Here is a 23,455-nt window from a genome sequence, read left to right as displayed (position 1 = left end):
ATACACTCCTGAGATTCTGCACCCACCTTGCACACCTGTAAATTAATTCATTCAACTTGTAGGATACATTACAATTCGATATTACAACTAAAAAGAACTACTGAGAACAAAAAACCAAGGCTACATTAATTCTAAAGCAGGAGGGGAAGTTTAGGCTAGACTATGTAGTCTAAAAAAAAATTTAAGGCTGATTTTGTAGGTTTGGATTGGGTACTGTAAATTATCATTCTTTACCACCTTATAACAAAGTGGTGTCCTCCCGCCATAGCATTGTCTTACAGACAATAATAGGTTATCAATTAATTGAATTCGGCCACTGTATTTCATTCCCCATTCTTACTTAGAGGCATATACATCTAAATAAATATGAAAATACTTTCTACACTTTTGTGATTAATTATCTGTCAGGGTCTTTAGGGAAACGTTGAAAGGCAAGACCCCAGATAGCAAAAAATGTCCGCACGGCTTCGTTTTGCCGCCGTCCCCAAGCTGTCGGCTATAGGTGCGTCTCACTGGCGGGGAAGCGTTTGCCGCCGAATTCGTCACGCCCATTTCCCAGATAGCAAAAAATGTCCGCACGGCTTCGTTTTGCCGCCGTCCCCAAGCTGTCGGCTATAGGTGGTTCAGACGGCGGGCCGCCCGCTTCATTTTCTCTGGCGGTTGCCTCGCGGCAATCGATCACGGTCGGCCGCGGCAAGCCGCTTTGAAATACGAGGACAGCTTAGACTCTCAAAATCGACCAGCAATGTTGGCTATTATTATTTTTTGCTCCAAAGCCATTAGGGTTTATAACAGATTCTTGACTCTTGATTCCATGAAGGTAAGGTTTAGGAAATGACATTTAAATTACTTTGAAACTCTGAAGCGATTATACAGTAATATATGTAAAATATATTGAATTATTTATACACAGGTGAAAATTGTTTACATTTATTTGATTGATGCACATTGAGACATGCACCAATAAACCAAAAATAATTCCTTTTTGTAAAACTTACTTGGCAATAAATATCTTTCTGATTCTGATTAGGTTTTAAAATAGATATTTAATACAGGGTATGAACAATTTAGCAGAATAAATTGATGAAGTTCTTTTCACCAATGCCTGTATCAGTGAACAGTGAAAGACATCTGCAACATGGCCAAAATATCGGGTAGCCTATACTTTAATTATTTTTTATTAATTTGCAACCATGGTGATATCTATCATAAACATGAAAATCCCTGTTTTGACGTGAAGGATAAACTCAATGAAAAAGCGAAATTATCCTCTGGTTTCACAGTTGCGCACAAATTTCGTTTATGTCTAAATTTTTTCCAACCTCGATTTTTTTTGTTATTTTACCTTTTACAGGTTTTGCAATTTGACCTGTACAAATGTTTAAGAAAGTGTTAAAGTCCCTGTAAAGGTAATGCAAAAAATCTAAACACATTATAAATGTTAAATGTATTGCTAAAACACATTACAAAGACTGAACAGTGAAGTTCCGCTGTCGCCAAATCTGTTTCCGGTTTACTTGGGCGTCGCCTAAAATGTCTGTTTTACTCGACGCCTCCAGAATCTTCCGAAAATACGCGTCAGCTGATGTTCATCGCATTGTTGATGCCTGGTCCCCTGCTCCGACAAGCAAGAGGGACAAGGGCTTTAAACTCTACATATCGAAGTTATCTGCACAACTACAAGGGTAAGTATTTTAATCTAATGTGGTGTGCCGGCAGATAGCTGCTAAGCTAGTTCGCCACGTGTTCATTTTTAATGTAACGTTAGTATAGAAGCTTGTTTTTTCTTAGTTTTAAAGCAGACTGTTTGTTAATTTTTGTGATAATTGTGATATCAATTATATTAACTTGGTCTCCTCTCAGTTTCTAATAAAGATCAGGACACCGTGAAGTCACTGTCAGGGCATTGTGTTACAGGTCCATGAGAAAATCAGATAAACCTCACAGTTGAGTGTATGGTGAAGCTAGAATTAATAAGACCGCAGTTATAGGCTTGTTACTTTAATAGCCCGATGTTCCTGGGGACTCGGCTAAGGTTATTCATGATTAATGTAACTCAAATGAAAACAGTTATTGTAGGCAGGTAAGTTTCCCTAGCTGGTCCCTCTGTGTAAAATGCGTTCTTATTCAAGTTTTCAACTCAGTCATTCGTTTAAGATGCAATCTTGTGTTATAAGTATTAGGCTATCATGATTATACAGTGAGCAAGCTATATAAATAAGTATTTAATATAATAAGTGTAGAGCAACAACCGAGGGTGTAAGGTAAAGGCTGAATATTGTAGATTTATTACAATATGTTGCATGTTTGAATTAAAATACCTGTGGATATGCAGGAGCACACACTCTACAAAGGCCTGACTGGAGATTTGCCTGATCTATCCGTCCTTCAGGTGAGTAGGGATATAACAATAGCACATTTCACTGTACAGTATGATATATCAACCAAAATCTGTATACCAATATTACATTTTCTTTTTCCTCCCTTTACAAACAAATATTCTGCTTCAAAGAAAAAAAATGAAATTGATGTTCTCATAAGGGTTCTTCATTATGAACTTGTATGCCATGCATAACATACTGTGGATAGAAATTACAGGGAAAGTTACTGGTATGATAATTGTGGTTATATTATATTACTATTATATTTAGTGTATTGCTAATCAATATATTGTTACTTCCCAGATGACAGCTGCTCGCTTCAAGAGCAGGTGAAGCAAGTTGGGACAATGTTGAAGACATTTGCTCAGCACTGGGCAATCGGGTACAACTTGCAAACAACACCTGTGGTTGTTGGTTTAATTCCCACTGGGGCCACCTGTACATGTAGTAGACCTAGATATAAATGTCATAGTTTAGTATTTGAAGGTCCAGGACTGACTACTTTATTCTTTTATTCTGGGAACCCCTGTAGGTGCAGATCAAACCCTAATGCTGCGACGCCTTGGGAGTTTGGCGATGTTGTAGCGTAGCATGGATCTACAAAATGCTATGCTGCAACGCTTCAGTGCCAATGTGTCTGTTGGAGAGTTATCCCTGACAGGGGATCTGTTACTCCCCCCTAGACACCCAGGAACATTTGCCGTTGCTTGACAACAGTTTGAGGCAGGATAAAGAGCTCCAGCAACGATTTGTAAGTGTGCCGATTTAGTTTATAACGGTATAGGGTAATCTAAAAAGTACAATTAAGATCGTACACTGCATATTCTACAGTCTGAATCCACAGCCTGTCACATTTTAAATTTATGAGAAGCTTCAGAGAAATGTAATTTGTAACATGTTTTTTTTTGTATTTTCAGCTTCGGTTTTTGGCAATCAAATGTGGGAGGGACCTAAAGACAACCGTGTGGCTAATGCTTCAGAGTATCTTCTCTAATCACCTTTCCATCAATACAACCTGGACTGGTGTAGGGATAAAGCATGTTTTAGAGACATGTTCCTGAAGACCATTGTTCAAAGTAAGTTGGATATTTTTTTTATATTTAAGTAGATGTGTATGACCTTATTCCATTCAAATGGAATGACAGATCTTTATTTTCTACAGGAGCCATCCGAAGAACCCGCAACACAGGATGCCACTGATGAGGCGATCCAGGTTAACGCTACGCGTTACCTGAAAGGAGCATCTGAACATGAAGGTGGAAAAGGCGCACGACAGCTGAGAGGGACCCACAGCCGACCCCTTAAACCTAGGCTGACTACTGACACCCCAGCATCACTGACAACTGGAACCCTTTCTTTATCCTGCAGTCAGTAACATCAAGACCCCTAAAGAAGCCTGCTAAAAGTGTCAGACTACACTCACCCAATCCACACTGTTCACTGTGGAAATTGCTTTTTTTTTTTTTTTTCTCGTGACCCTGCTTTGAGGGCAGCTCCTTGGATGAATATGGGATGGTTTGTCCTTTTATACAGGCGCACGAGGAATCACTGAAGATATGCCAATTTGCACTGCCTCATTCTGGGGGTCGGGAAAACCGGTGATTCTTAGCCCAGAAGTCCCCAACCTCTCCAGACATTCTGATTGGCTGTGTTCTCTACAGCCAGATTTTCTGCTGTTAATTATATTTATTCCCACTTGTTGTCATGTGTAAGTTGAATGTCAAAATGTATATTATACCTGCACATTCCTTGATACCAAAGATCTCAATTATTTCATATACAATTTGCTGCTTATTTCATTGTTACAGTGCTTAACTATTCTATTTTTAAATATAGCTTGTAAATCCTAGATTATACATCTAATACTTGATATTTGCACATTATCTGGTATCAAATATTCTACTTACCGTGACTTTAGTATTGGCTTATTTAATTCCGTCAGTGCTTAACAATTCTATTATAGTTTGTAAATCCTATTTCATACCTCTGATACTTGATATTGCACATTAACTAGTACCAAAAATTCTACTTTCATTCCATCACAGTGTTTAACTGTTATTCTATTGTTAAATATAGCTTGTAAATCCTTGTGCCACAGGTCAGCATTGCAGTTATAATGGTATATTCTACTCCAGAGCTTTACTCTAAATTATTACCACTTAACCTATTGTTAGAAATGACTTGTAAATATGATGTTATACCTCAATTTATTTGGTATCCTGCACTTTCTTTGGTACCAAATATCCTCATTGCTTGTGCTTACTGGTAATTCTTTTCATCCCAGAGCTGACCTCTTTATATTATTAACAATTATTGTAAGTGTTACAATAGTGTTTTTTAAAAAAAAGAAATTGGAAACCTGCATGTTCTTTTGTGTGTTTATATATAATGTTTGTATTTTTCTGTTATTTATATTTCAGTGATATTTAAAAAATATCTATATTTTTGATCAATCATTATTCTTGATAAACTGCATGCTATATATATATATATATATACAATAAGCGGCGGCAGATCGCTCGAAAAAAGCGTTTGCCTCCGACGGTCCGCCTTCGATATAACGACGGTGGAGCGGCGGCTGGCCAGCGGGCCGTCCGCGTATCGAAGGCGGCTGCCGCTTTTAAAAAGCGGCTGCCGCCGGCGGACCGCCGTCGAACGTGTTTGCGATATCGCCATTCTGCCGCCAGCGGACCGCCGACTTCTTGCTATCTGGGACTATGTTTACTATCGAACTGATAGTTGTTGCAGTTAATTGATGAACATAACTTTGTTGTTTTCCACTTAGACTTCGATTTCGAGCTCATGGTGTCGGTACTAGGTTGTGTGCTGTGTAACTGTTGTCCCGCAGTCCAAAATGGCGGCAGCGCAACTTCTGCGCCATCTAGCGGCGATTGTCAAAAAAGCACCAGCTTCGTCTCTTGTGCTTCTCTTTGACCAAATTGCGCTCTGCTATGCGTGCGCACGCGCCAACCGGGCTTCCCGTGAAACGCGAGCTCCAGTGAGACGATCAGTGCGAACACGTCAACCGGGCACGCCTTACAATTTGAGCTGAGCCTTACAATGACAAACGCAGAGCGGCCCACATGCGCCATTAATATCGGGCTTCCATCGATATCGTTGCGCATGCGACCCACTTGAAATTCACATGAGAATATGCTATTTAAAAGTAGCATGGTGAAGTTCAACCATCTTGTGAAACGTCTTGACCACGGCGACATTCTGAACAGCACTAACGAGGGAAAATCACCTGCTGCCCAGCACTAACGTGGAAAGACTAAATCAAACGCCGAGAATGCACGCTTTGACGATAATGCATAAACTGACGTTGCATGAAAATGTGAAAACAAAGATGTTAAGATGTATTATTAAATGTATAAATATATATTTTTTGCACGTTGCATCAATGCATTGTTACACCACCTATAGAATGTATGTGATGCAAAGCTACATTGTATCAGCCCCCCTAAAAACTTTTTGTTAAATCAATGTATTATTTTGTAATATATCTCTAATATTAATGCATGTTTGTCCTCTCCCCACAGCTTGAAATTCACCCGGGCTCAGGAGTTTATGCTCCAAAAAATGTGTTGTGGTCAGCTAGCCATGCAAACAGCCCGACTACCATGGCACGGATGCTTCTCATTGGAGTTTTTGATATTGAGACACTACTAAAGAGCAATCTCAGAGGTACGTAATTGGTCATAGTGTGTGCAAGTGTCTGTATAATTATTATAATTTTTTGTTAATTATGTAGATTGAACATCATATCTGAAGTCTTTGGGTAAGGGGTCAAAGTCAAAAAATAAAACTGCTCTATTATAGTAATTCTTGCATATTTACAGATATATGTACACTCATTCACATTTACATTGAAATATGATGCTTTATAAATAATTTGAGTTGGACTATTTACATTATCCCCATTTTATTGAAGCAGAATGAAAAATGTAATGTATGGTTGAGTAGTTAGATAGGAGTGGAGTGAATTCTGATTTTGTTCTAATCTCTATTATGTTGCTCTTTCTTAGGGGGGAAGTCCAAAAATGCAAGCCCTGGGGAAACAAAAGAGCCATTGGACAGAATAAAAACTGATGCGATAATGAGTATGTATATTACTTGGTTAATTGGGCTTGAATTGTGTAAAACCAAATGTGACAGTAAAACCCATCAGAATTGATCAGTTTCAGCTTGTTGTTTCCATGTGATGACACTTACACTGGGTTCTGAATAATGCTTAAATTTTGAGATGGTCCTCACTGCAGAACCCTAAATCCTAACCCTTACATATACCTAATCCTACCCATCTCCACCCCTGATCCCTAAACCCACCCCTAATCCTACCCATCTCCACCCCTGATCCCTAAACCCACCCCTAATCCTACCCATCTCCACCCCTGATCCCTAAACCCACCCCTAATCCTACCAATCTCCACCCCTTAGATCTGGATCCAACTCCGCCCCCTGGATCTCGTGTACTGCAATGAGGTGCTACTGTAAATTTCAGTAACATTAAGTTTGTTATCTACCAAACAATGTATGTACTGTGTTAATTTAGTGTTTTGGGTGATTATAATTTGTCTGTCTTAGATAAATGTTATAAAACTAAAATGCTTTTCTTTGTCTTTTATACAGATGCAGTGATCCAGAAATTTCCAGGAACTACCAGGTGGCAATTAATCAGAAGGTCACTGAGCTGCGGTCATCCAAAAAGGCTCAAAATTAAAAAACGTACCTGTTGGTTGATTTTCCTGTTCTTGTCTTGTTTTATGTTTTGTTCTAATATTGTATTTGTATAATACAGTTGTGTATTGAGTGTTCAGTAGTTTTCAAATTTTGAACAATGTTTCTTTTTAAATTAAAACTTTTAATAAATTTTTTACGTTTTAACTGTTTTACTGTATTACTTATTTTTTGCTAACTGCACTGTTTAACATTTAAGGCTTAGGCATGCCATGTTCATTGCATTGCAAGTGTGTAAGTACACATCCATACCATATATTTAAAAATATGTACGAAATTAATGAAAGCATGTTTTTTACATTTGTTTAGTTTACATCATACATTAATTTAAAATATTTTGCAATTAATATACATAATATAAGAACATAACATATATGTTTTATATATGCCATTTATATATTCCATATACATTTATCAAACATATATTTTATATATATTTCATTTTAAATGTAAAATATATACTAAGACTATATAAAAACATATATAAGGGACATATATATGTCACATGTACGTAAGCAATATGCTATGCATATATGTGTAGTTGTATATTGAACATATATACAAAGAAATATATGTCATGTATATTTATAATTATATATGTGACATATATATAAAAAACCACTATTATATATACATAAAATATATGGGCTAGTTTTATATGTCAATATATGAAATTGTTCCATTTTCTAATAGGTTTTATATATGGGCAGATATATATGTACATATATGTTTTCACTTACTATGTGGATATATTTAATATATGTATATTTCATATGTTTACATATATTACATTTCCGTATGGGTAGCATTAAGAATTTACACATCTAAACCGTTACAACATTTATCCCAGTTAACTGTAACAGAATTTTTCATAACAACTGAAGTTAGCCAAACGCGGATTGCACGGATAGTTGGAAACAAGTCCTGGGTATGTACTTTGAATTGGATTCAACTGAAAAAATAAGCTGAAATCAAACGATTGATGATCACTTGTGTGTGTCATAATTTTTTTATATTATATTCTGTATAATTTTTTTCAACATCTGAAGTCCCTTTTTTTGTTGTGGATGTCCCAATGTGGATACTAAATTTGCACTTTACATAGAGCTCTATATCATATTAAAATTATATTTTGGTTGCTTTTAAACGTTTGTGTAAAATAGGCACATAATATCGGAATATTGATCGCAGGGCCCTGAATCGAATCAAATAGAAATTGTATGACGGTAGACTTTGAAGTATCCACAAATATCGGACCGCAGGCCAAGAGAATCGATATAAGATTGTATCATGAAGAAACGTCTGATTTAAACCCCATTAGAGAGTAGGATTAAAGTTGTTCAACACAGAAAATCTTCTCCTGGTCCACTCTGTAAATGTAGTCATGTTTCATTCAAACAAATATTCTAAAAAAAAAGATTGCATGTCGTAATCAGTCACGAGTGAGAGCCAATGATAATTTGACATCACTGAGTAAAACTTGTAAATATTTTTTTCTTAAGATGCAGCATGTTCAGAAAATCAATTTTTTTGTCCCACTGCAACTTAAATGAACGATTAAACAATTAAATAATTTGTATTCATTTAATTATATTTAAGTTTAGTGATTGGTAAAGTGGTATATTTATTTGAAACAAGTTGAACAAAGCACTATTATGTCATATAAGGTAAATGTCAACACATAGTGTTAAATACATGTGATTGCATTGATTTTTTTTATTTATCTCATTGATTACTAATACAATAAAAATAAACTGATTAATTTTATGAATTCAATATTCATGGATTTCATAAGAAAGAAACATTTGTACTCCTCTAAAGTTTTTAATTCGTACATGATTACTGGTGTGTGGCTGCCATTGCATCATCCAGGTGGATGCTGCACACTAGTGGTGGTTGAGGAGTGTCCCGTTCACTGTGTAAATCGCTTTGAGTATAGTGTCAGAAAAGCGCTATAAATGTAGCTTCATTCATTTTAGATGCTATCAATATGCCAAAATTGTATGTGTTTTTTGGTGTCAGTGTAAACCTAAATAAATGAACATTCGTTAGAACCACGAAGTGTAGCACAAGATGGCGCCACAGACGGCCGCCTCGGTGTGTGGGTGCGCGTTGTTTTGTTTTGTGTTTTAACTCTGTTTTTTGCGTCGGTACCGGGAGCTCTTTCATCAGAGATGAGCTCATGAACATAAGGGGTACAACTCCAGAGGACTTTTTCCTACTTTTCTTCTCCCTACACTGGAAAGGGCTTAGGCAGATCACCAACTACAAGCCTACAGCCCCCCAGGCCATCAACGACCGACGCCTAGCTAACGACCTGAACGAGTTCTATTGCCGCTTTGAAAGACAAAGGGACAGTCCTGAAACCATCCCCCACGACACCTCCCAACAGCTCCAGCCACAGTGCATCACCTACACCTCCCCCACCTCAGCAGGGGCCTGGGGACCCCCACCAATGCCCACCTTAAAGGTACCCTCGACCACCCCCACCCCCACCCCCAATCACCTCAGTGACGACTCTTTCCATCCATGACAACAAACTCTTCAGGAGACAGAACCCCCGGAAAGTTGCTGGACCAGATGCTGTCTCCCCATCCAGCTTGAAGCACTGCGCTGATCAGCTGTCTCCAGTGTTCACAGACATTTTCAACACCTCACTGGGAGACATGTCAGGTGCCAGCCTGCTTCAAGTCTTCAACCATAATCCCTGTTCCCAAGAAGTCAAGGACCACAGGACTTAACAACTTCAGACCCGTCGCCCTGACCTCTATGGTGATGAAGTCCTTTGAGCGCCTTGTGCTTTCTCACTTCAAAGACATCACAGACCCCCTCCTGGACCACCTGCAGTTTGCATACAGTGCCAACAGGTTTGTAGACGATGCAGTCAACTTGGCCCTCCACTACATCCTCCAACTCCTGCGGAGTGCAGGAACCTACGCCAGGATCCTGTTTGTGGATTTCAGCTCTGCCTTTAACACCATCATCCCGGCTCTGCTCCAGGAGAAGCTCTCCCAGCTAAGTGTGCCTGACTCCACCTGCAGGTGGATCACTGACTTCCTGTCTGACAGGAAGCAGCATGTGAGGCTGGGGAAACACGTCTCCGACTCAGACCATTAGCACTGGATCCCCCCAGGGCTGCGTTCTTTCTCCTCTGCTCTTCTCCCTGTACACTAACAGTTGCACCTCCAGTCACCAGTCCGTCAAGCTTCTGAAGTTTGCGGACAACACCTCCCTCATCGGACTCATCTCTGATGGTGACGAGTCCACCTACAGGTGGGAGGTTGGCCACCTGGTGACCTGGTGCAACAATAACAACCTTGAGCTCAACACTCAAAAGACAGTGGAGATGGTTGTGGACTTCAGGAAGAACTCAGCCTCACCTGCACCTGCCCCCATCACCCTCTGCAACTCCACAATTGACACTGTGGAGTCTTTCTGCTTCCTGGGAACAATCATCTCCCAGGACCTCAAGTGGGAGCTGAACATCAGCGCCCTCATCAAGAAAGCACAACAGAGAATGTACTTCCTGCGGCAGCTGAAGAAATTCAACCTGCCAAAGTCAATGATGGTGAACTTCTACACAGCCATCATCGAGTCCATCCTCACATCCTCCATCACTATCTGGTACGCTGCTACTACTGCCAAGGACAAGGGCAGACTGCAGCGTGTCATCCGGTCTGCAGAGAAGGTGATTGGCTGCAATCTGCCGCAGCTCCAGGACCTGTACACCTCCAGGACCCTGAAGCGTGCTGGAAAGATTGTGGCTGATCTCTCCCACCCTGGCCACAATCTCATTGAGTCACTCCTCTCTCTGGAAGAAGGCTGAGGTCCATCAGGACAAAAACCTCACGCCACAAGAACAGTTTTTTTCCCATCCGCCACTTGCACACAAGGCCCGGTACCCACCCTGACACTCTCCACACTCCACCTCTTTCTCTACATTCCACTGTACTACTCTGCTGTACTGCTCTCTTTTATTTTATTCTTACTTTTAATTGATACTGTGTGGACATATTTATATTTATATATTATATTGCTTATATTTTAATTCTTGTTTCATATATTTCGAGATTGTGTGACACACACCTACAACACCAAAACAAATTCCTTGTATGCGTAAAAAACTTACTTGGCAATAAAGGTTTTTCTGATTCTGATTATATAATATACATACAAATTCTCACAAGATCACGTTGAATATAGAGATATGGTGGCAGATTTTTAATTAAAAGTAAAAGCATTGTTCTAATGAAAAGTAAACTGAAACCAGCTGGATCTGAACGAAAACCCTAAGAAATTACACATACAGTATATATCATAATTGCTGAAAAGGTCTTTCAGACTCGCCCGATATATGCAACCTTGTATCCCTTTTCTGATTTTTTTTTATAATTGGGTGTTTATTATTATGTTTTTCAACATGTGTACCTTTGAGGTTAATAACAAATACGTGATAAGAATGGAAGAGTTGCACGATTTTTTACAGAAAGGCTTCTCTTTTATAGATGTATTCCTTTACATTAGCCTACCAATCCTTAAAATTAAGACTACATTACAGTGCCCTCCACAATTATTGGCACCCCTGTTTAAGATGTGGTCGAGGTCTTCTAAAAATTCTCATTTTTTTTTTAAACAACATAGAACCCAAATGCAAAAAAAGAGAAAAATCCAACCTTTTATTTAAGTACATTACTTTGGTGGTAAAAAAAAACAACAACAAAAAAAAACACACATTTAGAAAAAAAAAAACTTGAAATCATGTGTCCCACAATTATTGGCACCCCTAACAATTCCGCTGAAAAATTTAATTGATTTTTTTTTTAAATATATTTTTCTGTAGTTGCTAAAGTTGGTCAGGGTATCTAGGAACTTTTAATTAGTAATTCATGACTTCCTGTTTCCCTGGGGTATAAATATGACGTGACAGAGAGGCCTAATTCTCTTACCCATTTGTCAACATGGCAAAGACAAGAGAACACACCATTCAAGTAAGGCAGATGTGTGTCGACCTTCATAAGTCAGGCAATGGCTACAAGAAAATAGCCACTCACCTTAACTTGCCCATATCTACAGTCAGAGGAATCATTAAGAAGTTTAAAACAACTGGAACAGTGACAAACAAGGCTGGAAGAGGTCCCAAGTTTATCTTGCCACAACGCACAGTGAGGAGGATAGTAAGAGAAGTAAAAAAAAGTCCTAAGCTCACTGTCACAGAATTGCCTCAAAGAGTGGCATCTTGGGGTCACAAAGTCTCCAAAACAACCATCAGACGCTCTCTACATGCCAACAAGCTGTTTGGGAGGCATGCAAGGAAAAAGCCTTTTCTCACGAACACTCACAAACGTAAACATCTGGAGTTTGCTAAGCGGCACTGGGACTTCAATTGGGATTGTGTGCTTTGGTCAGATGAGACTAAGATTGAGCTTTTTGGCAACAAACACTCTAAGTGGGTCTGGCGTAAAACAAAAGATGAGTATGCCGAAAAGCACCTCATGCCCACCGTGAAGTATGGTGGAGGATCTGTGATGCTGTGGGCCTGTTTCTCTTCCAAAGGCCCTGGGAACCTTGTTAGGGTGCATGGCATTATGAACACTTTGAACTACCAGGACATTTTAAATAAAAACCTGATGGCCTCTGCCAGAAAGCTGAAGATGGGTCGTCATTGGGTCTTTCAGCAGGATAATGATCCAAAACATGTGGCAAAATCTACACAAAAACGGTTCCGCAGTCACAAACTCAAGGTCCTCCCATGGCCATCTCAGTCCCCAGACCTCAACCCAATCGAAAACCTGTGGGGCGAGCTAAAGAGGAGAGTGCATAAGAGAGGACCCAGGACACTGGATGATCTAGAAAGATTGTGCAAAGAAGAATGGTCAAAGATCCCTCTCTCTGTGTTCTCCAATCTTGTGAAATGTTATAGGAGGAGATTAAGTGCTGTCTTGTTGGCAAAAGGGGGTTGTACAAAGTATTAACATCAGGGGTGCCAATAATTGTGGGACACATGATTTCAAGTTTTTTTTTTTTCTAAATGTGTGATTTTTTTTTTTTACCACCAAAGTAATGTACTTAAATAAAAGGTTGGATGTTTCTCTTTTTTTGCATTTGGGTTCTATGTTGTTTAAAAAAAAAGGAGAATTTTTAGAAGTCCTCGACCACATCTTAAACAGGGGTGCCAATAATTGTGGAGGGCACTGTATATTATACTGTTCACTTATTTGATTATATAATTAATTTGTGCACAAAAGACTCCAAAAAGGAAGAAATTTTGTTTTTCTTCATGCAAAGCAAAATTACATTTACTATAAAAAGGTTTTACATTAACAACCTTGGATACAATGAATGTTATTTTCAACTGTGCCCATGCACTGGAATAAGCTAAATCCATTTGCTTTAATATATATAGTGCATTTATTATTCAGTGAACACATGGTGAAGTAGTAGTTCCAGGTCTTGACCAGAAAACGGTTTCAAATCACTTTGGCAAATTGTTTCAGTTATTTCAAAAGAGCCGTATAGGCTTCCACCAAAAAATAAAAACAAATAAAAACATTGGCTAAGTAAATCAATTAATAATGACAAATGATTTCTGAAATATCCCAACTTAATTTAATATATGTGGCAAACTGGAAAATGTCCTGAGTTAAACCCTGAAAGATGTCTTTTGAAGTGGTAACCAGGGTATAAGTGGAATAACTGACCGTTGAATTAACTAACAATAATCCACACCCAGAGGTGGTAATGCAGCAAAGACGCAAAGCAGAGGCTGCAAAATGTATGGTCCATCATCAATTATTCCTTACAGAAATGTGACCTGCGCCATCATTTTGAGTTGCAGTGATCCAGAATCACATTTTGAGATTGAAAAATAAAGCACAATCACACATCCATGCACATACCCCGGCACCGAAGTTCAAAACTTTGCAATAAGCTGTATCCATGTAAAGCAAATCTCTGAAAGTGAAAGATTATAGCAATTTTCTCTTCTCTACAGTTCATTTTTTCAAGCTAACAAACTGTAGCCATCAGATAATGTTCCTGAGTTAAATGTATACAATTAAGAGAAAGTTGTTGATATCATTGACGTCTTCCTGTGGTTGAAACGAAGATTCACAGATAGCATCAGAGATGATCATTTCAACCAGTGGCATTGTGTCTTTCAAAGTCCCAACAGATGTTGATTCTTGTGTTTTTTGTGCTGTAATTTTGTGGTAAAGGAGCACAGATGGGAGGAGAGAAGCTATGCAGTGCTCTCATCTGAACTGACAGCAGCATGGAAGAGAGGGAGAGAAATTGAGAGAGTATTTGACTGGTTAAGCTGCTAACACCATGGAATGAGCTTGATTTTAATACAAGAAAGTTTGTTCCATTCTTAACGGTTTCCTTTAAAGCATTGGGCCTGAAGATGAAGTTTGTGACTTGAAACTCTTTCCCACATGAAGGCTCAAGCTATGGCTACTCTGCAGTATGCACTTTCTCATGTGCTTCCAGGTCTTCTAAATGAGTGAAACTCTTTTCACAGTATAAACACTTATTTTCTTTAATATGGATTCTTTGGTGTATCTTCAAGTTGCCAGCTCCTGCAAAGGCATCGCCACACTCAGGGCACACATGACTTTTCACACTAGTATGAATTTCCTGGTGCTCTTGGAAACGGTACGGGCACAAAAAACTCCTTCCGCAAAAGGAACACAAATGGGGCTTCTTTGCATGAATTGTCAGGTGTCCCTTCAGGGCTGATTCTGAGATAAAACTTCTATCACACTGATCACAGTTAAATGACTTTGCTTCATTGTGCTTAGAATAAAGATGATTTTGAAGATTATTAAAATATGTGAATCTCTTTCCACAGTGAGGGCATTTGAAAGGCATCCCACCAGTGTGAATTCTTATGTGATCCTTTAGGCTTTCTTTCTGTGAGAAACTCTTTCCACACTGAGGACACATGTAAGGCTTTACTCTTGAGTGAGTTTTCATGTGGGTATTAAGGCTTATTTTTTGTCTGAAACTCCTTCCACAATGATGACACGTGAAAGGCTTCTCTCCAGAGTGAATTCTTATGTGGTTATCAAGGCTTATTTTCTGTGTGAAACTCTTTTCACAGTGAGGACATGAGAAAAGCTTCTCTCCAGTGTGAATTCTCAGGTGACTCTTAAGATTTCCTTTCTCTCTAAAACTCTTTCCACATTGAGGGCATATGAAAGGCTTCTCTCCAGAGTGAATTCTTTTGTGTACCTTTAGGTGGTCTTTCCGTTTGAAACTCTTTGCACACTGAGGGCAGGTAAAAGAATGTGTGGCTTTTGTTCTTTGATTTGTTTGTTGTGAGAAATTAATTTCAGTCTGTGAGCAACTAAATGATTTCTCTCCAGTTACAGTATCATATGGCATCTGAAATTGATGTGTCTCCTCCACTTCATTCAGTTCTTGACTTTCTTCTTTCCCTTCCATCAGACCTAAAATAAACATATTTAATAGTTAAAAACCAATTTAAGGGCAATAAATGTAAAAATGTAAAGAAAATTAGTCAAACAATATGCCAGAAAATTGAATTCTTAGTAGAGGGGCATCTCATGGTTAAGTCTATAATTTTCTCTCTGTCAATTAATTCATGAACTGTAAGCACAATTTGAATCTTTTTAGATGAAAATTATGATATGGCATTGGTGGGCCTCAACAAGGACAATGGAGAAAACTTGGATCAATATATGAAGTGAGAAATGGTTTACTGAAATGGTGCAACAACAGTGCATTGGAATGGATAATAAATAAAACCAAAGAACTGATGATCAGCAAAACAAGAAGCTGTTGTATCTCAAATTATGTATGTATACATACATATACACACACAGTGGCAGCCAAAAATCTGGAATAATGAACAGATTTTACTGATTCGGAAGGCTATACAATGCTTGAAATTGTCATTTTTGACAATTAATGTCCTGACTACACAATGATCTGTTAAATGCAACTTTGGTGAATAAAATTACCGATTTCTTTCCATAAAAGCTAAATCTGTACATTATTCCAAACTTTTGGCCACCAGTGTATAAATATATATAGAGGCATGGACTCCACAAGACCTCTGAAGGTGTCCTGTGGTATCTGGCACCAAGACGTTAGCAGAACATCCTTTAAGTCCAGCAAGTTGCGAGTTGGGGCCTCAACAGATCTGACTTGTTGGTCCAGCACATACCATAGATGCTCAGTCGGATTGAGATCTGGGGAATTTGGAGGAACACTTTTATCTCTGTAATGTTCCTCAAACCATTGCTGAACAATTTTTGCAGTGTGGCAGGGTGCATTATCCTGCTGAAAGAGGCCACTGCCATCAGGGAATACCGTTGCCATGAAGGGGTGTACGTGGTCTGCAACGATCTTAAGGTAATGTATGTGTAAAATTCACATCCACATGAACGCCTGGACCAAATGTTTCCCAGCAGAACATTGCCCAGAGCATCACACTGCCTCCGGCTGCTTGCCTTCTTCCCATGTTGCATTATGTCGTCATCTCTTCCCCAGGTTTACGATGCACCTGCACCCAGCCGTCCACATGATCTAAAAGAAAACGTGATTCATTAGACCAGACCACCTTTTTCCATTGTTCCATGGTCCAGTCCTTACACTTGCGTGCCCATTGTAGGCACTTTCAGCGGTGGACAGGGGTCAGCATGGAGACTATGACTAGTCTATTGCTAAGCCGTGATGCACTGCGTGTACTGACACCTTTCTTTTGTGGCCAGCATTAAGTTTTTCAGCAATTTGTGCTACAGTAGCTCTTCTGTGGGATTGGACAAGATGGGCTAGCCTTCACTCGGTTTACCGGTGTTCTTTTTTTTGGACCACTTTTGTTAAGTACTAACCCACTGCATACTGGGAACACTCCACAAGACCTGCCGTTTTGGAGATGATTTGACGCAGTCATCTAGCCATCACAATTTTGCCCATGTCAAAGTCGCTCAGATCCTTACACTTACCCATTTTTTCCTGATTCCGACACATGAAATGCTGCCTAATATATACCACCCCTTGACAGGTGTCATTGTAACAAAGATAATAAATGTTATTCACTTCACCTGTGTGTGGGTGTGTATATATATATATATATATATATATATATATTAATCAATACCTAGTCAGGAAAGTAATCATTTTCTGTGAAATCTTCTTAAGACACAAAAGCGGCGTTCGCCTTAACATGCACCATGTACGCAGTGTACTCTTCACCCCGGTTCTCATGCAGCATGGTCAGTAAGTGGCTTTCTGTACTTTCTTTAGCTTGAGGATACAGTGAAAAGAGATGCAGCCTTATATTTTGAATGCCGAATTTTTGGGACAAATGCTAACCACAACACGTTTATCAGTAGTGGGTTCACAAATGAGAAAAAGGCACTCAAACATTTAGGGAATGTTCTAAAACACCAGCACATAGGGCTATAATTGTAAATGTTACAAAAGTATCACAGTGTTATTGAATAGTTGCATTCTGCAAATGAGGCAATTAATAAAGAAAGGAGAGAATACCTCACTTGTTGCAGTTACCAGCAGTGAACATCTGATATCAAGGACAGAACTGATAACTTGTATGGTCCTAACTTTTAGTTCCTTTTTTCATCACTTCCTGTTTTTGTTTCTGCTGGTGGGTCTTTCTTTTAAAATACTACACTTTACTTTCTTTTGTGATTTGCCAAGATTTTAATATTTGTACCCGTTTTTCTGCTTTTTTCCCTACACTTTACTTTAATTGTGATTAATTGAGATTCCATGGAAGGCAACCACAAACTCATTTAAAAACAAACAACTGCTGTAAGTCATATCACCAACACACATTATTGTTACCTGTACCACATGGGAGGGATACAAATGTGTGAATTGTAAGGAATTAGCTGGGCTGATGAATAAAATAAATGAGTAAGAGACACACATCTGAATGCTTGAAAAGGCCACAGAGAAAGAAAATCTGTTTGAAATTGTTTTGGATGCAGCTGGCACAGCGAGCTATGAACACACTTCTGTTCTGGCAATAGAGCCCCTGCAGCTGGGAAAATGGATGACGAATTTGCAGCAAAGCCGCAAGGTACTGCGACACCACTCTCCCATTCCTGTTAGGGTTTCCAACAGGTTCTCCCCACCCAGTGATGCACCCACTGAGAATCCTGATGAAAGCACTTTGGCTATAGGAGATATGGATCATAGTTTTAATAGTGTTAGTGTTTGAGTAACTGGGGGCCCAGGTGAGGAAACGGACAGACTGGCTAAACCGACTGTCTGCTAGCTGCCTTGAGATGACACACAGGTAATGCAAACCACAACACAGAGGGACTGTGTGCACGAGCGAAACTGTTAGTGCTCTCGGAGTGGTTTCATAAGATCACACATTCGCACAATTCCAGACATTTGAAACCGTTACATTATTATACAAACCTAATAACGTGACACAGTATCCAAAGGAGTGTCTACGTGTGGGCATTGCCCACCCTAAAGGTTAGTCTGCCTACCTAAAATAAATTAACTAGTGGCAAAATAACCAGGGCAGGGCTGTACAGTCAGTGAGACAGTTTAGCTTGTTTAGTTTAATCTCTAGTGCTTCGCTAAAATTCCCTAATGATGTCTATTAAGGGCATTGCAACAAAGAGCATGTACAAATAGTCTTACGTCTACTTGCTAATGCCATTTCGAAATCTTGAGCGCTCAAACCTTAGCACAAGTATGACACGCTTTCAGTGTCCTCCTGTGCTGCACGTGCTAGAGCCACATGTGCTGTACATAAAAAAAGAGAGCAGCAGAAGTTGAGAGGTGATCGCTTCAAATGTGAGGTATTATTCTTTTTGCCCAGAAAGTCTGAGAATATCTAGATGGTTAGATGAAGAGTTTTAAGAGTGGTGAGTTTATGACACAGAAATCTAAGATTTAGAGAAACACCTCAGTGGGATGAGTTCCTCTAATATTCTATTCAGATTAGTGCTCGACAGATATGTTTTTTCCAGCGGTCTATTTATTAATCAATACAATAAATATGTTCATTAAAACATTTATTCAAAATTAAGTGTTTAATTAAATTAAACTAGAAAACAGGCCTAAACTGTGGTGTTATTTTATCATGACATGAATATAAATACTATTAAAATATGTAATTATATAAAAATGTGTTAGTACATGGGTTTAAATACAAGGTGATTGATTTATTTTGCCCCTCATATTTGAATAGCTATATTTGTAAAAACTAAACATTAAAATTAGTTTCAAGAAGAGATTTAAACTTGCTTAATGCTGAGGGTTAAAGTCTCAGACTCAGACTTTATGCCCATGGAATACCCAAACACCATTCATCATAAACATGATGCATTTTGCAGCACAATAGCAAGATCTGGCAGAAAGTCCATTCTGATTGGTTAGCGGCAAGGAATCTCTTGTGAGACAGGAGACCACAGGATTGACCAGGCTCCTTTTCTCTTCAAGTGTTATTGGATCTTAGTGCTGCCTTTGACATCACAGACCATGACATACTCTTGAATAGACTTGAGAATTACATTAAAATGAGTGGCCAGGCATTAGCAAGGTTTAAGTCCTATTTTTCTGATGGCTAAATGAGGAATTGTCAGATCAAACTAAAGTTAAGTATGAGTGCCCCAGGGATAAGATTTAGGGCCTCGGCTTTTGCTTCCCTTGGGAGACATTATCAGGAACCATGGAATTATTTGTCTCTGTTATGCTAACGATACTTCGCTTTTTTCTCAGTTGTAAAAATAGTGAGATGGGGCAACTATTGTCATGATGTCTCGCGGTCCGAATGGAACAAATCCAGGGTTTGCTAATTGGTGACCGCTGGCATGGAGTATTGTGATGTTTATTGCAACTTCAGTATCTGCATTCTTACCTTTGAAAACAGCTTGTCCTCTCAGATGCATCTTTCCCAACTCTCCTCCACGAATACACAGTACAGTGTTGACTGGCCATTTACTCGTAACATAAAACCAATCTGATAATACTATGGGTGGGACATTGAGCCAGACTACAAGCAGTAACCATTCAGAGAGAGGCAGTGGCATCAGTGCCAACGGAGCACATTTAGACATCAGACAAAATAACGATTACGATAAATCAGAAAATTATTAATATCTGATCCTGGGCTTGCTTTTAAATTTGCTGCCCGGCCTTAGCATAATCACGGAAGTGAAGCTGCGACCACCCTGGCCAAATAACACTTAGTTAGTGCAATTAGTTCTAATGCACAAGATTCAAAACGTTGAACATTATAGATCACATTGTTAGAATTATCAATGTTCTTGATCTAGACATGTTTCCATCATTGAAAAGAGTCATTCAGATCGCATCGACTTGGTGGTGGTGCAGAAAGCGGATTTTCCGAAACGTCAGTTTGAGTCTTCTTTAAATCTACACATGCTTGTAAGTTATTTTCCTGCCAAGCTGGCTTTTTCAAGTGCAGGATAGCCACCTCAGGTTAGTCAAATCCTGTCTTTCACTGAACCATTTCGACGTGTTAATTTTGCCTACAAGAAGGATATTTTCAACAAGGTGCCAACTGCTTAATGTAGATTTGGCTTACCTGTTAATTATTTTCAACAATGTCCTGACTGTTTTAATATGTTAAGTAACTTTTTACTTGGTGAATTCCATTTAGAACAGGCTTTTAGGGTTGCGCTATTGGTTCTGCACAATTCATTCAATTGTCTTCAATAAATAAACCTGTATTTTCTAAAGGTGAATGCGTGTCATGCTCTATATATAATGTACAATGATGATAATGCAAGGCGAGCATGTCACAGATAAAGGCCCCTTTCGGAATCGGATTTGGAATAGATTAAGTCATTTAAATGGGTCGCATAAATAAACACTTTTGGACGGTTTTCTGAAGGTTGGTTTGTTTTTAGACTAGTCGACTCCAACATTTTTATTTAAACTTCCATGAAATGAGTCATTCCACACATCCCTAATTTTTACTGCAGTGTGCTTATGTAAACTTAAGTGTGCTTTTCATCAGCATCATTTAAGTTTTTGTATGTTAAAGTAATGGTTTCTGTTAAAATATTTGGTGTAATCTCTCCGCTGAAAATACATTCGCTAGAAAATAGTAACCTGCCGAAAGTTTGGTGCACCCCTATTTGCCATTGTTTAAAAAAATTTGCCAAGGTAAAACAGTGTTCCAAGGTATAAAATTATTGAATTTGCCTTTGCCTTCAATCAAACATTAACTAACCATGATTAATAATGAAAAAAAGCTTGTGTAGTCAATTGTATTAATGCCCTTTTTTGTAAATTCAACTGCAGAATTGAACTAGTAAAACCATCTGAAGCCCTTAGTTACATTAATGCTATACAAATAGTACTTAAGGAAAAAAAAAAATATATATATATATATATATATATATATATATATAAATAAATGTGCCATTGCACCAAAAAAGTCCATAGAATTAAATGCTTTTGGCAGTTTACGGATTTGTAAGCAAATGGACGGTGCTTCACTGCTGTCCAGGATGCATCAGGACAGATTAGCGTTTGTACCTCAAATGTGATGTTGTCACATGCGTTTTTGACAACCTCCATATGTGGTTTTTGTTATTTGATCACAAAATGTTTTGAACCCGTTTACAGTTCATTTAGCGCTGACTACCTGAGATTATATCACCCAAAATGCATCTTAATACCAGGTGTAAACGGGGTCTGAGATACTCAAATCACACATCAGCAGTCATTAATAAAGAATAAAAGAATGGACACAAACCTATTTGTTCCTCAGTTTCTTCATCTTTCACTCTGTGTGGTTCTGGATAACCAATGTCCTCTCGCTCCTCTTTAATAAAATCCATCTTTGCAGTAGTATGTCAGAAATTGTTGACACACTTGTAGTTTGTCCTGCTCTTCTGGAAACTCTTCTTCAATTCAAAGATGACAGGAATATTCAGAGCATTTATTGCTGAATTGATTTGGGATTCACAATCACTGTGTGGTAGTGATGATCAGACCTGCCAACATTCAAAATAAATGTCAGAAATTAAACATTTCTGTGTTCTCATGGGTCTAATAATGAGATGGGCAACTGGCGGCTCACGGGCCAAAGACTGCAGATTGATTTTAGTACACTGAAAAATAGATAATTTTGTGTTCACGCTAGGATGATTTTAGTACTGTTGATCAGGAGAGGTCGCTTGTTCTTAGCAGATTACTGTAGGATTCTTTCATGCAACATCTTACACTTGTTTATCATTATCATTTCATCAACTTAGATGATGTATCAGAGAGCTAGTGTGCGCTAATGTTAATGTTAGCATGGTAAACCCATGTGTTTGGGGTTGCCTGGAGACAAAATCCATCATGAAAGATTTCAGTTTGATTCACCATGACACCACTGAGAGATAGTGCTGTGAAAATGTATTTGCCCCCTTCCTGATTTACTCTGTTTTTGTATACATCTCATACTAACTGGTTTCAAAAATTCAAACAAAGGTAATCGGAGTAAACACAAAAGACAGTTTTTAAATGATAATGTTATTTATTGAAGCAAAAAAAGTTGTCATCGAATTGTAGAAATTACCCAGAAACATCCTCACATGAACCTTAAGCAGTCTGATACACAAAACAAACTTCATAAAATATAACGAGAAAATGTGTTCATGTAACTCTGAATGTAATCAGATCTCTGCTAAACCAACACAATGAATACATTTAAGTAATTTACTAAATGGAAACTAAAAGCAAAATATGTGAATGCACTTTACACAAACATTTACAACTATCAACACTTCATAAAACAACGTAGAATGGTTTTGATGACATTATCAGGTAGTCGGAACAAATTTGTAAAACTTTGTATACATAATGAACATTTCTTTACCGTTTTATTCACACCAAATGCGGAAGACTAACCTTAAACAGGAACACCAGACCGATGAATCACGCGGCGCCCGTTTACGACGTCACAACAGCAGACCGGTTCTGAGAATCAAAATAAAAGTCCAGCACCTTTGACAGATCACTGTTGCATCTTGGAGAATCACGTAACAAGGGTTACTGGAAATTCAGTACCGATTTATTGAAACACAAAAACTTTTGCTCGCAAATTAAATCTATAATTAATGATGTAGCATCGTTTAAGGACCTTACCTCATTCATAAGTAAATGGGAATATTTAAAACACAAGATTCGGGAATTTTCTATACAATTCAGTAAAAATTTAAGTAAGGCCAGAACACAATTGGAGTTAGAATTGACAATAGAATTAAACAATTTATGTAATAAAAGTGAAATGGATAATGAAATCACAAATTCTGTCCTTGCAATCCAAAATTGATAATTTATATATCAAAAAGCTAAAGGAG

The 23,455-nt window shown here is 38.4% G+C and overlaps 2 protein-coding genes across 5 annotated transcripts in view; one reads left to right on the top strand and one right to left on the bottom strand.

Moving 5' to 3' along the window:
• LOC127644572 (gastrula zinc finger protein XlCGF7.1-like) overlaps positions 1-23,455 on the top strand; it is a 224,837-nt gene that overhangs the window by 27,431 nt on the left and 173,951 nt on the right. The window lies entirely within an intron of this gene.
• LOC127644551 (gastrula zinc finger protein XlCGF57.1-like) overlaps positions 1-23,455 on the bottom strand; it is a 532,867-nt gene that overhangs the window by 456,740 nt on the left and 52,672 nt on the right. For 2 of the 4 annotated variants that reach the window (XR_007970677.1, XM_052127761.1), the window contains exons 1-2: positions 23,004-23,034; positions 21,862-22,102 (exon numbers count right to left, since the gene is read on the bottom strand). Coding sequence is in view for 2 of the 4 variants with exons in the window: in XM_052127761.1 (XP_051983721.1) it covers positions 21,862-21,946 (85 nt within the window). In the remaining 2 variants the exon portion in view is untranslated. Of the gene's footprint in view, positions 1-16,550; positions 16,674-21,861; positions 22,103-23,003; positions 23,035-23,455 lie in introns of those variants that run through there. The other 2 variants (XR_007970678.1, XM_052127762.1) reach the window with 2 other exon arrangements.

The sequence above is a fragment of the Xyrauchen texanus genome, chromosome 6 (assembly GCF_025860055.1).
Source record: "Xyrauchen texanus isolate HMW12.3.18 chromosome 6, RBS_HiC_50CHRs, whole genome shotgun sequence".
Classification (NCBI taxonomy): Eukaryota; Metazoa; Chordata; class Actinopteri; order Cypriniformes; family Catostomidae; genus Xyrauchen; species Xyrauchen texanus.
Note: the sequence above shows the minus strand (reverse complement) of the source record. Positions and strands in the feature narration are given on the sequence as shown.